The sequence below is a fragment of the Cheilinus undulatus genome, linkage group 22, assembly GCF_018320785.1.
Source record: "Cheilinus undulatus linkage group 22, ASM1832078v1, whole genome shotgun sequence".
NCBI classification, from domain to species: domain Eukaryota; kingdom Metazoa; phylum Chordata; class Actinopteri; order Labriformes; family Labridae; genus Cheilinus; species Cheilinus undulatus.
Genome location: NC_054886.1, coordinates 9818035 through 9832717, shown reverse-complemented (window position 1 = coordinate 9832717; position 14683 = coordinate 9818035). Strand labels below are relative to the sequence as shown.

The following is a 14683-nucleotide window of genomic DNA, read 5'->3' as shown; positions in this document are numbered from 1 at the left end:
TTTGAGGCACTTCATAACAGTGTTAATTTCGTTGATGAAAACTATGACTAAAACTATTGACTGACAGCCTTCTTTTCCACGACAAAAACTAGACTAAGAATAACAAAAATAGATTTTTGATGACCAAAACTGACAAAAAGTAAGTTTAGTTTTCATCAAGATGACTAAAACTAGATTAAAATGTAATGTAGTTTTCGTTGGACATTCAAAATCCATGATATTTCTGTACCTTTGGTAAATCTGTCGAAAACACAATGCATCTGTAGCTATTCCGTCTCTCAGCTGTAAAGAGCAGAGACCCCAGGTTTGGCAGAGCGCATCGAACTCACTACCATGACTTGGTACCAGATTTAGGCAAGAAAATAAATGCTTGGATTAAAAGTAAAGACTACAACGTGAGGACTTTTTATGGACTAAAACTAGACTAAAATGTTGTGAGTTTTCGTCGACTAAAACTAGACTAAAGATAAAAAGGGTAGAAATTATTAAAATGGGACTAAAACTAAAAGACATTTTGTCTAAAGACTGAGACTAAAATTAAAAATAGCTGCCAAAATTAACACTGCTTCATAAATTATATAACAATAAAAGTGCTATGCATCTACTGTAATTGTCAGCTCTAAAACTTCTTCCTCTTGGCTCTGCTGCTGAGGAGGATATCAGTCCATCACTCTGTAAAATAACACTCCAGCAGCTCATAAAAGCCTTTCATCAAAGAGCCGTTAACTCAAACGTGTGCAGGTGACAGATCACTCAGCCTGTGCCCACATCCAGCGTGCTAACCCCGGCGTTCTCATGCTAACACGGCGGCCTGCTTTCCCTTCATGTCATCACCTTCTCCACATTTCCTCCTCTGTGCTGTTTCAGGCCCCGCGCTCAGCGGAACAGCCCAAGATCAAACACGCGGTCACATGAGGAAAAAAAAAAAAAAAAAAAAAAAAAAAGGAGAGCGGGGCTCTGTGTCGGCCACCGGGGGAGAATCAAACACCTGGCATTTGTCACCCCACATCCCCCTTTAACAAGCAGCCCCGACCCCCAGGCCGGTATGGGAAAACTTAAAAGGCATTTACATGGAGCGCAGACAAAAACAGCGTCCCTGCTAGTGTAGGTAATAACTCCCCCGGCTAAACAAGCCGCCCCTACAGAGAAGACGCTCAGAGAAAGAGCCACGCTTTATATGAGCACAAGAAAAGAAATGAAAATCACATAAAAGAAAAGAGCTCAAAGCTGGCCGATTCAGACCTTCCTTCACCCTTTTCTTCAGAGGAAAGCTAAAAGGATTAAAGGGGAACTCTCTGCTATTCACTGCAGCATCTCTTCTTTCTCCTCAGGTGTTGTAAAACCATAAATCTTTCTTGTCGACTATTTGGCTTTAAAACGGCCTTTTTTATGGGGAGGTTCTGCTCTGAGTGAGCGTGGACCAGGCAACCATGGCTATTCATGAAAGGAGACACTGTAGAAATAAAGATTTTATCATCCTGCGCCCACTGAGGTCAACATTTTCAATATCTAGACCCTTTTTAGATACCATGTGCTTTTTCACTATACTATCTGTTATTTTTACTTTTCACAGTAAAGAAAAGTACCAGAACTCTTAAAAAAACACACCTACAGTGAAAATTTCAACCCATTTCCATGGAAGTTGCTTGCAGTGCGAATGTATTTGTCAAAATAAGACACAGTACAAATTTAGTATTCAGTTAAACTAATTAGAAGGGGTGTAATGGTTCCATTTTAGGGTCGTGATTTGGTTCAACAGAGAAGAAGCAAAACACGAGGGGTTGATGCATATTCAAGGTTTGTCTTATTGATGATTGTGAATTCCCATCAGTGACTGTTCCAGTTTGTTCTTCTTTGTGCTGCATAGATTCACCTGAGTTGATAATGGTGAATGTAATATTTACTGGCAATACCGGCTGATTTTTACAGCTGAAGTAGGTCAGTATGTAGAGCCAATACGTGCCAAGATTACAGCTGATTATGGCTTAAATTTACAGTTAATATAGACTGATATTTACAACTGATAATGGCTGACATTTAAAAGGAGAAGTAGCCTAATAGCCACAGTTGAAATAAGCTGAGATTTACAACTGAAAAGGTTTCTGTTCACAATAATGATACATACAGGTGAAAAGGGCTTACATTTACAGCAGAAGTACGCCAACATTAACAGGGTTGGGTATTGTTCTTATGTGACATCACTTCTAAATCAATTCTTTTAAACAGTTCCAGTCCCTAAACGGTGCCTGAATCGATACTTTTAAGTGGAAAAGGGTTTTGAAAGTTGACAGGAGAAGTAAAGCTGTTTTGGTATTGTTAATCATTCTGAGAAATATTGTTAAAAGATGGCAAAATAACGTGGGATAAGAAAAGCAAATAGCTCTAACTTTTTTAATATAAGACGCCCAGGCAAAATCTACATAGGAGTTTTATCAGAGACAAACAAAGCAAATGTGTCAATCAATGTGAGTGTGTCACACGCGAGCTGGGCAGAGAAATTACTCCAGACAGAAGAAAGGTTAAAATATGTTCAAGCTCGGCAGGTATTAAATGCGTTAGTACCAGTACCATGTCAGTACTTAGTTATGATAATCATCCCAAATCGTTACAGCCATAACTGGCAAATATTCACAGCTGATATAGGCCGATATTTACAGCTGTTATAGGCTAATATTTACAGCTGATACAGGCTAATATTTACAGCTGATATAGGCCAATATTTACAGCTGATATAGGTTCCCGTTTATAACTGATATAGGCCAGTATTTACAGCTGGTATAGGCTGATATAGGCTGACTTTACAACTGAAACAAGCAGATATTTACAGCTGATAAAGGCCAATATTTACATCTGATATACGCTGGTATTTACAGGTGATACAGTCTAATATTTACAGCTGACATAGGCCGATATTTAAAGCTGATGTAAGCCAATATATACAGCTGATACAGGCCAATATTTACAGCTGATATAGGCTGACTTTACAACTGATATAGGCAGATATTTACAGATGATGAGGGCAAATATTTACAGCTGATAAAGGCCAATATTTACAGCTGATTTAGGCTGATATTTTCAGATGATACAGGCCAATATTTACATGCAAAATATTGTCAAGCATTTCAGGAGTTCTCCAACAGGATGGCAGTGTACAGTCCAAAGAATCCATCAGCGGTCCCTGAAACTTTGCACTTTAATCGAGGGTGAGCCAGCAGTTCTCCGTGCCATCTTTCAAAATAGATTTTAGTGAGTGGAAAGAGAAGAACCTACACTTGGACCTGCAAGTCATTAATATTTCTTTATCATTTAGACCAGAATTACTGGTGTAATGTTCTTTCTCTACTGTAATGCTGCCTCTGGCCACTACTGACAACTGCCATGCTTTTGTAATAATCTGCTACCCAGATGTAAACAAGTACTACGAATGGATAGTATATTTCCTTAAAAAGTGTGGTGTGGCAGTCGGGCTTGGCAAATAATCAAAAATTAGATTAAATTGCAATGTGGCCTGCTGCAATTTTCAAACAGCAGAAGGTGCAATATTTCTTTGACCTAAAGTTTAAGTCAAAAGAATGTCATTCTTATATTTAATAAGTATTAAATATAAAAATGACAAAAAACGTTCAACTCAACAATTCATATCCAATTTGAAATACGATTCAAAATCCTTAGAATTAGATATTTTTGAACAATTATAAAATAATTGCATATCAAATCGCAGTTGCAATATTGGGGGAAAAAATCGCAATTAGATTATTTTACAAAATCGTTTAGCCCTATGGGGCAGTATTTTGATCTAGAAAACGGAGATAAAGTTGAATGTAGGTATGTACTCTTGTCACTCAGCTGAGGCAATGTGTAACTACATTCTTTGGTTTGAAGACCAAAGGTTCTCGCACAGCTTACATTAGAAAAACATCACTCAGCTGTAAATTGTCTTCCATATTTTAAAGCCTTTCTTTTTGCTGCTGAACTGTTAAAGCATAAATCGGTATCATTTGATTTTTTTCAACGGACATGCTGAGGTTTCAAACTCTGGTGTTGTGATTTATCTAAAATTTTAGACCTCTTAAATACACAGCCAAAACTTTCAAGATGTTTTATAATGAAGGTTCAAACGTTTTTTTGGACTGAGACTTTTAAAGAACCTAAATCATCCATGTCTGTCAGTGAATCAACAAAACCTTCAAGGTTCATCCACCTCCTGTTTTGACCACCCAGACTAAAGCAGCTGAACTCCCACCAGGTTTATTGGTGCCCACCCCGTCCTTCACCTCCCCCACCCAGCTCCCCAGAGTCCAGCAGACCACCATTAAAGTGAATTCTCTCCCTTGTGGTTGTTTGATTTTATAGCTGTTTCCTCACTGAGGAAGGACTGACCACTAACAAACCCTCCCCCCGAAAGCCCTCAGAAGAACTGGATACCTTTACTGACCCCGCCCTTCATGACTTTTCCTGTAAAATGGTGCAGAATTGAAATCAAACATCCAGCTGCTTCTCAAACCAGAGAAACACAAAAACCTTCTCTACTTACATCTGACTTGTTGGACTGGTCCTCCATATCTGAGTCGTTGGGGTCCATCAGTTCCTGGAATGGTGGAAGTGTTGAAATCTTTCTGCGTTCTGCATCGTCTCCTTCTGGTCTTGATTTACTTGTCCGGACGTGTGATCTATCCTTTAAGAGTTTCTTATCCGAATGTCGAGCATCTGACTTCCCTGATGAATCCACAAATCCCTTTTTACGTTTTTTGGCAACATGATCATCAGCGTCCGTGGACAGACGCTTGTTCAGCCCTGACCCGTGGGTCATCCCTTCAGTCCGATGCTCCTTGGACAAAGACTTGGGTTCCTTGAAGCCCATCTTAGGATTGATATCTCTAAGTGGCTGGTTCTCTTTGGGTTTCCTGGAAGGTTCTTTGGGGGCTTTGCTGGATTCCCAGCCAGAGTCTCTGAAGGCACTTTTGGGCTCTTTCAAGTCTTTTGGAGGCTTTTCTTTGTGGTCCTTGGAGGGTTTGTGGAGTTTGGAGAAGCTGCTGCTGTTGGTGCTGGTGGTTGTGGCGGTGGTGAGGAGGGCTGTGCTTCCTCCTTTGGAACCATCCTGTGGATTAAAACCAACAAATCAGAGACCATCTAGTGACGCATGGGAGTGTAGGTAAACATCAGCTCTGGATGGTTACTGGCAGTCCATACAATGATTTAAAAACCTGGGTCCAATTCGTCTAAACGTCAGCATGCATAAAAGTATTAGAACGGAACAATTAATGGCTTCAATCCACAGCCTTTAATATTCTTAAGTGTCTAACAACATTTAAAAAAAGGGATCCACATGGAGCTAGACCTTTCGTGAGCTAGTAGGTGTAGATTCAGTTTAAAAACCAAATATTGGATGTCAACCACTCTCTTCAAAGCCACCAAACCAAAAAAAGAAGCTATAAGAGATGTTTTCCTTGCAGAACATGGTGGAGTTTGCTGATCTACCACTGCCTCTATTGGTGACTTTACTGTGCTGTTTTTGTGACTTAAGATCTTTGTTCAGTCAGTACATTTACATACAGTAAAAAAGGTCAATTATTTTGTTAGTGTGACTAAAACTGGACTTTTAGGTAGCACTTGCTACACTTCCCCCATACTGTGCGGAAGAACATGCGACCCACTCCCCAGTCTCCATACTGGTCATGGCACAGCTGGGCCTGAGCGCAGCTAAATCATCATGTCATAATATGATAGGCAGTTTACAAGACATGCAGTCTCACCAAGTCTGCACAATAGACAAATACACAATCAACAAGACAGAAACTTTACTCACTATGAAGCTATTTTTAGTTGACTGGTATTTATAGCTGATATTTACTGTTTATATAGGCTGATATTTACAGCTGATCTAGGCTGATATTTACAGCTGATATAGGCTGATATTTACAGCTGATCTAGGCTGATATTTACAGCTGATATAGGGTGATATTTATAGCTGATATAGGCTGATATTTATAGCTGATATAGGCTGATATTTACATCTGACATAGGCTGATATTTACAGCTGATATAGGCTGATATTTACAGCTGATATAGGCTGATATTTACAGCCAATATAGGCTGATATTTACAGCTGATATAGGCTGATATTTACAGCCAATATAGGCTGATATTTACAGCTGATACAAGCTGATGAAGACTGATATTATTAGTTAGTTTCTGTTTTCATTTTAAAACAGGTTAAATAAGACTTATAGAAGAATAAGACAAATAGAAGAATTCCCTTTAAAGTAATTTTAATCCATTAGAGATGCTATCCAACATTTATAATGTTTCAGTATATTTATTCAATATCATCAAAGCAAGAAGAAGATATTCAGCTAAAAGATTATGGTTCATAAAAGGAAATTTCCCTTTAAGTCATTGGGGAAGGATAAGAAGCAACAATGAAACAAGTGTTATTTTGCTCAACTTTGGCTGCATTTCAAACTACATACACAACTTCTACAATGCATGGTACCAAAAACAAAGTGAGCAAAAACCCAGGCAGCTCAGTCAAATGAAGATTAATCCTCTGCCTTTAACACCAGAGGAAACATACGTGCCACCCTGCAGTTTGGTGTTACCATCTTTAAAAAAAGGTCTATTATTGAAAGAGAATCAAAAGGGTCTTCTTAGCCCCCATGTCTGAGCCTAAAGAGCAAACTCAGGACTTCTTTTCACTGCTGAAGGGGCCTTTTCAACACCCTTAAAAAGTGGAGCGAAGGGCAACATGGAGAAAAGAGGAAATGCATTCCTCTAAACGACAGGGGCCATTTGTCCCCCGGTCTCACCTCCAGCCCCCTTGTCAATATTTCATCACTGCAGTAAAGCCATTAAAGCAGTCTAGACGAGTCGGCCCAGCACCTTTAAAACCTTTCATTTGGTCTATCTGCCGCTGACCGCTGACCTCAGGATGTAAAGCTGCCAGGTTGTTCTCAACCACGGCTAGTTCCTCCTCCAGACATAAAAACCTGCTTTAGTGCTCAGGAGGGGACGTACACAGGCTGGGACCGCCGTCAGTGTAGAAGAGATCACTAAAGTGACACTTTTTAACAAACCTTTCAGCACCGTGACATTAGCAGGTTAGCAGGTGACCCACGTTCATGTAAATCACTGACGGGACATTAAAAATAATAGTCGTAGAGGAGTTGGGAGCATGTTGGAGCTGAAAAAACTCAGACTAAAGAGGTGCTTAACTCTAGGATTTCAACACTTTTTACCACAAATTAATAAAAGCTGAACTTATATCACATTATTGAATGATTTCAGGAGTGTTCACAGAGCTGATTTAAAGATATTTTTATAACATTTGCATACCACTCAGATCTGTTTAAATACCTGCTCAAGGCCAAATCCCAGAGCATATATTCACAGAGATTTTTCAGGTCATGCACTTTTTCAGAAAAACTCTTTGCATGGTGAAGATCTCTTGAAGTTTGGTTTACAATGTTTATATTAGACTGGATGTTAACTTAAAAAATGAAATGGTTGGAGCGCAGGTGGCCTTGTGGTTTATGCCGTGCCCCATGTACACAGGCAGCCTGGGTTCGAATTTGGCCTGTGGCACTTCCCTGCATGTTTCTCCCCATTCTCTCATCCCTGTTTCAAATTCTCCTCTACCAATAAAGGCATACAAAAGGCCAAAAATAGATATAAAAAAATGAAATGGTCAATGCCCCCAAGAGTGAAGAAATGTCTGCATGTCAAGGACATTGTTGCTGTCTGTGAGTTAGCTGCTTTATCTGCACAGAAGGACGGACTACTGCTGACATAGCGTGATATTTACAGCACTGAACAGAGCATTTTTGTGTTTTCATGTAAATAAAGATTTTTTTTAAGTTTGGACAGGATTATTTTTGAAAACATAGGAAGGAAACCTCCTTTGATGAAGGGTAATGAGATTCGAGAGTAGTCCAGTGCTTGGCTAAGAGGCTAGCTGAGCCTCTTTAACAGCTTTTCTCCCTTTTTTTCACACCACCATGCTTTAATTGAAACGCAAGTACACCTTGTGGTATAAGAGACTGAGTAATGCTGACTGAGCCAGTTCAATGAAATGGCTCATTGATGTGAATGACTGTTAGAGAGCAAGTTGCCTTTCTTCCATGTTTGTTGTCATTTAACTCGCATTTAAAAAGCCAAACTGGGGGCGCAGAGGCCCTTGTGGTCAGGCGGCTCCCCATGTACCTGGTCGGCCCAGGTTCAAGTCCAGCAGCAACAAAAGTAGGGACAGGGCCATGCTTACCACTGTGTAGCATCCCCTTCTTCTTTTAACAACAGTCTGTGAACATCTGGGAAGTGAGGAGACCAGCTGCTGGAGTTTTGGGAGAGGAGTGTCTGATGTCGGATTCAAGCTGCTCATCTGTCCTGGGTCTCCCTTGCTGGATTTTTCCTTTTCTGGTGAAGTGTTTTCTTGAGCAAATTCAAGATCTACCTTTTTAGCCTGGCCTTTAACTAAAATTTGGATCATCATCTTAACTTGTTTTTGGTTTTGTTACACTCTATTTCAGTTTCAGGATTGTCTGTCAGTAGTTTATCCTATGATCATAATTTTCCAAGTTCTCCTTCTGTTTGTACTTATTTTATAAAAAAAATGTATTGAGCTGTATTTTTGTGTTTTTATTCTTATTTTTGTATCGTCTTATTCTGCCTTTATTACATTTTAATTCATTTATTATGTGACTTTGTTGTTAAAATTTATCGTGACCTCCTGTGTTTCCTCATTCTGACTTTTTTTTAGGTTTCCTCAGTAAATAAGTTACCGTTCTTAAAGAATCCATTATTTATGACTTATTTGCCAATGTTGTGTATGGACTATGGGATGGGGAAGAGAGGGAAGAAAAGGTTGGGTGATCTCATGTATTTCTATTTTTGTTTGCGTGTAAAGAACTTTATGCTACATTTTTTTGTATGAAAAGTGCTATACAAATAAAGACTGATTGACTGAGAGGTCTGGACGGCAGGCAGGCCAGTTCAGGACCTGGACTCTTCTACTGTAAAGCCATGCTGTTGTGATGGATGTGGTACGTGGTTAAGCATTGTCTTGGTGAAATAGTCAAAGCCTTCCCTGAGAGAGAAGAATTTCAAATTTTGACTCATCTGACCACAGAACAGTTTTCCATTTTGCCTTGGTCCATTGCCTTGGGATTTTGAAAGGAATATTATTACTAAATAAAAGCAGGATTTTTGTAAACCATACTAAAAAAGACACTTGAATGTTTGCAAAATGTGTAGAGTATAAAAATCTCTGCTGCATAAAATGTGTCAAACTGGTATTTCAACAGATTTCAGGTCAAAGAAGTATTGCACTGTCTGCGATTTGACAGTTGCAGCAGGTCATATTGCGATTTGACCTAATTTGCAATTAATTGCCCAGACCTACTTTGAAACAGCACCTGGAGTGCATTTTAATCAAACTGGAAAGATGGCACATCAATAAATGTATCAACACAACTCAGCACATTTCTGCATGGATTAGGGTGCATGTTCAACAGAGGCAAAGGGGGAGGAGAGAGCAAGATCAACGGTCTGAATTATCCTGGATGACATCTAAGATGGACGAAATGATGAAAACCAAACGGTAATAGTATATTTGTGTTTGTTTTTATAAGTATACAATGCTAGGGTGGACGGCTTTATGAGTAGTGACCATGAGTGGGTTTGATTTGTGCTAAAATCTTTTTGATGTTTTATTTTTTCTGTAATTAATCGAAAAAAGGTATTTTGACAACCCTTATTAAAACACATACAATTTAAACTTTCCAATTTAATCAGCCTGTTCTTTTTGTACCGGTCAAATCATCATTCAAGTGTGTTTTTTTTGTACAATATTCAAAGTCACTGCTCTCAAAAATAAGCAACTAAAGAGAACTGGCAGGACTTTATTCCACTTCAAGCAGTACATTTAAGATGGGTTTGTTCATCATTTATATGATAAACCTTTCAACTAAACCCTTCTACCTCAGTGGAAGTTTTGTTGGTTATTCAGCTGGAGTATTTTATTTGTCAAATCTAAACGTTTGAGTCAAATGGAGATAAATTATCAAAGTGAAGTGGATATCTCAGGCTTGGACCTACTGTAGATAGCTATGATTTATTACAAGTATATCTGATTTGTTGTAATAGAAGAGCAATAACTCACAGCATATGGGGGAGAGAGAAGGGAGGGGGAGGGGGGACCTCCTGCTCCAGAAGTAATTCATCACACACCCGATGTTTAGACTGGAAACTGTTTCCATGTGAAATGGGCCTCTCCTAACGCCGCTCTTAAATGACACTATTTAAAGAGACTAAAAATATCACATAATGGAAACAACATGGCCGCTTATTGACACTCATGATTTACTGCTACACTACATAATGTTTTATATCTCTATGTAGCTCCAACGGTGTCTTTTCTGTCAGATTTCTGCTTGTTTTTGCGTCTGACTTTAAAGCAAACATGGTTTTAAATGAGAGTAAAACATGAGCCTCCTCAAACCCACAGGTAGTCAAAGATTCACAGCACGTCCCCCAGCCTAAGCACCACTTATAACTGAGCTGCAGCCAAGATATAGTTTGCTTAAGCCAAAGTTGGATGTCTTTGAAATCCCTGAGTTTAAATATATTGGACGTCTTTGAAGCTGCCAAATATGTGAGGGATTAAAGGCCTGGAGAATCTGACGGGTGAAAAGTTTCACAGAGAGGTGGGGCTGAAAGGAGAGGCTTTCTTTTTTAGCTCGGGGCTGTACCTGGAAACATCACTGACCTTTGAGCTGTGGAAGCTCTTGCTCTTCTTTGGGTCGGAGAAGGAGGACGTGAGCGAGCTGTTGGGGAGGGTGGGCAGCTTCAGGTGCTGTCCAAACAGAGAGGTGGAGCCCTCCTGCATCACCATCACCTACCAGACAAGAGGGAGCAACAAAAATGAGCCAGCTCAGGAGTCTTTGACTTGAACGATTCGACACACGATCAACAATTAAAAAGGTCAAACTAGGGATCAAGCTTTTTTGTAATCTCTCTTGTCGATATTTTTCTGTGGGAACAGATTTGTTCAGCATTTGTGTCAAGTCAAAAATGTCCCTAAATAAACAAAGAAATACATCACATCACATTTAATTATATTCAATATGCAGAAAACCTGACATCAAATTTTATACTTGTTTAGATGCTTTTCAAGCCTCTCTTTGTGCATTTTACAATCCAAAAGCATCTTCAACTTCTAAAATAAACTTGTAACAATGTAGAATATAAAATGCCAGTTCCCACTGTAGTAAGCAAATTAAGCAACAAGGTAGAACAGGATGCATTTAGGTCTTGAGCAGAAAATGGCAAGTTATTGTTGCTCATTTCAGGATACTTATACTATTCTTTAATTCAGGTTTTAATGCACTGATGTGTAAATGATCACTTCACTGTTTCAGCTGATAAGCTATAGCTCACTGTAGTTAATTTACATTAATTTTAATTTATTCATTTTATTTATTTTACTTATTTCCTTAAGTTTGGATGGGCTGTGAATTTTCCACGCACACAAGCTAAGACTGTGGAGCAGTGGAAACATGTTTTGTGGAGTGACCAGTCAGATGGGCGAGTCTGGGTTTGGATAATGCATGGAGAACGAAACCTGTCTGACTGCATTGTTCCAACTGTGAAGTTTGGTGGAGGAGGGATAATGGTATGGGCTGTTTTTCATGGTCTGGGCTAAGCCCCTTATCTCCAGTGAAGGCCAATCTTAATGCTTCAGCATACAGACACATTTTGGACAATGCTATGCTTCCAACTGTGTGGCAACAGTTTGAGGAAGGCTCTTCTCTATTCAAACATGACTGTACCCCAGTTCAGTGAGGAAGAAATTGACCGGCCTGTACGGAGACCTGACCTCAACCCCACCAAGCATCTTTGGGATGAGGTGGAACGGAGATTGTGAGCCAGGACCTCTGGTCCAACATCAGTGCCTGACCTCACAAATGCTCTACAGAAACACGCTAAAATCTTGTGGAAAGCCTTCCAAGAAGAGTGGAGGCCGTTATAGCTTTAACAAGGAGTGTCTTGAATTGTGAATCCTTGTGTTTTTTTGTCTCTTGGAAGCTGTACTCCTGTCTGCACAACAAATTTACCCTTTTGAGTACTAATAAAGAACCTTGAACCTTGAACCTTAAAGACAACTCCAGATTCAAGTACATAGATTTGAATACTATGTTATTACAGTCTCTGTTGGAGGTGGCCAAATACTTTTGTCCATAAAGTGTACAAAGCATTTGAGTATGAAACAGATTTCAGTAACATTTTCTATGCCTCCTCTCTATAATGCATTATAACATATTAGAAGTATACTTAGAATGTGTTATAACCCACCTATAATGCTGTATAACATACTTAAAAACATTCATGACTATTTATAATGCTTTATCGCAGAAAGCATAATTAATTATAATGCCAGTGTCCATAATGACTTATTACTAAATGCACTATAAGACATTATAAGTTATCATAGACTGGCATTGTAATTACTTCTGATTACTTTTATAAGGTATTATAATAGTCATGAGTGATTATAATGTGTTATTACACACCTGCTGTATAAATATAGTTACAGGCATACTTATAATATGTTATAATTCATTATAGAGAGGGGGGCACAGAAAGTGTTACCCAGATTTCCACATGGGGATAATAAAATGCATTGTACTGTAAAATATGGTATAATATGTTTTCATTTCATCTTATTTTGAAAAAGCACTACACAATTTTTTAAATAAAGCAAAGCTGAACTGAGAGAAATGATGCGCAATCTGCCAAAGGTTAAACTTGTGCTTAAACACCACCAGAAACTGCAAAAGAGAAGGTTTAATTTTTAAGACCTTATCCTCATCACCCACATTAAAACAAATGCAAATTCACAGATGCTTAAAAAGGTGTGAACTAAAGGAGGCTTTACTTTGACCTGAGTGAGACTTAATAGTTATGAATAAGTGCTTAAATGCCAGGGGTGTTAAAGCCCACACATCACACATGTTAACCTCTAACACTGACTGTTTTAGCTGGAAAACTCTGCAGTCATCACGGGGCGAGAATGACGGCCAGAATATACAAGAAAAGACAACACAGCTGCTTCACCGCATCCACGTTGGCGTGCGTCAGACACATGACTCTATATCTCTCAGCCAGGACAGAGTGCCGGTGTCATTACACGAAAAGTAATTTACAAAGGAGGTGTCCAAATGTTTAGTTGTCTTTAGAAAAGTCTGTTTGAATCAATGACCCTTAGAGCGTGAAGGAAAGCTTACTTTTGAGTCTTCTGAGCTTCGTTTGTGAGGATCACGTTGCTGTTGGAGAGAAAGAAGAGAAGAGATGGAGAGGGTTATCATTGCAGTTTCAGTCTTAAAATACAGAGAATTTAAGCTTTGTAACATGCTCAGTAAAATCTCAGTTTCTCTGTTTTTAAGATGGATAAACTGAGCCAAAATCTTCCTTGATGATTGAGCAAAATCCATAAAAAGAAATAAGCATGGAAACAAAGTAAAAAGCTTCTCTAACAACAATTTAAAGGTGTTAAAATCTTAATAATGTTCTCATTTGTAGAGCAAGGCTGAATAGATGACCTACAAAGTGAATTAAATAGTACAGAATGATGTTTTATAGTCCAACTCTCCTCTTGATAATTGAAAATGTGAGTTTGGATGTCTGTGTCAACACCCAGGCTCTTTCTTCCTTGTGCCAGAGGAGGGGGTGCAGCACAGAGTAAATAGAGAGCACTTAGCTTAAGTCATAAAACCTGCAGACTGCAGCGGCCCTCTGAAGACCGGCCAACATGCTGGGTGTGCACGCAAAAGAGGAAGAAACCAAGGATGTCAAGGGTTCATTTAAAGGATAGAAGTTAAGAAGATGCATCAGTCAGATAATACTTTCATAGACAGATATTTATAGGCAAATTGGAAAGATCTGCCTGCTTAGCTGTCTTGAATATGAGAATTTGGTAGTTTGCAAGGAAAGGTCTTTGGGTTTTGGACTGCGGCTTGCAAAAACAAAGGAACAAATGCTGCTTTAGTCTGTAGAAATTTGCACCAGATTTGCAGTTGTTCCCACAACATTATGCTGTACCTGGCATGATAGCAGCCAACGAAATTTTACAGGGAAATCCTTAATTTTGTAGAGTAGTAAAAGTGCATTTCTTGTCACAGTGGTTGCCAGAACGGAGATAATATGAGTCACAATATGATGATCACCATGGAAATGCTGGATGTCACATCCAAAGTCCTTTTCATGTGAGCACTTCAAAAATTTCCAGAAAATTTCAGGTAACCTATCCAGAAACTCCTGACTTGTTCGTTCACACTTGTCCTGGAAGTTTTCCTGCAACACCGGGGGGCTAGAGGGAAGCTTTCAGGGTGAAGTCTGGGTTAAAAACTGCTGTTTCTGTTCACATGTGCAGGAATGTCAGGAGTTTCTGTAAATGAGAATGGGGCTAAATTCTTCTACATAAGGGAGCATAAGCTGTTACTTAAAGTTGCTGTATCTCATTCAGATTTTGTGCTGCTTAATGTGATGGACCACAATTATTCTCTGACAGCAGCTCTGTATTTTGCCATAGCTAACTCCGTAGTATGGGACTCCAACCCCCGACCCCATAATCCCTGTTACAGCGATGGGCCTAACCAGGTTAAGAAGAGGCCAAATGTACAGTTCTACCCAC

General features: G+C 39.2%; 1 protein-coding gene across 2 annotated transcripts in view; it reads right to left on the bottom strand.

Annotated features, from left to right (window-relative positions):
- mllt3 (MLLT3 super elongation complex subunit) overlaps nt 1-14683 on the bottom strand; it is a 69506-nt gene that overhangs the window by 15177 nt on the left and 39646 nt on the right. For both annotated transcript variants that reach the window (XM_041779930.1, XM_041779931.1), the window contains exons 5-7: nt 13278-13316; nt 10760-10888; nt 4535-5098 (exon numbers count right to left, since the gene is read on the bottom strand). In XM_041779930.1, the coding sequence (XP_041635864.1) occupies nt 4535-5098; nt 10760-10888; nt 13278-13316 (732 nt within the window). The remainder of the gene's footprint in view (nt 1-4534; nt 5099-10759; nt 10889-13277; nt 13317-14683) is intronic.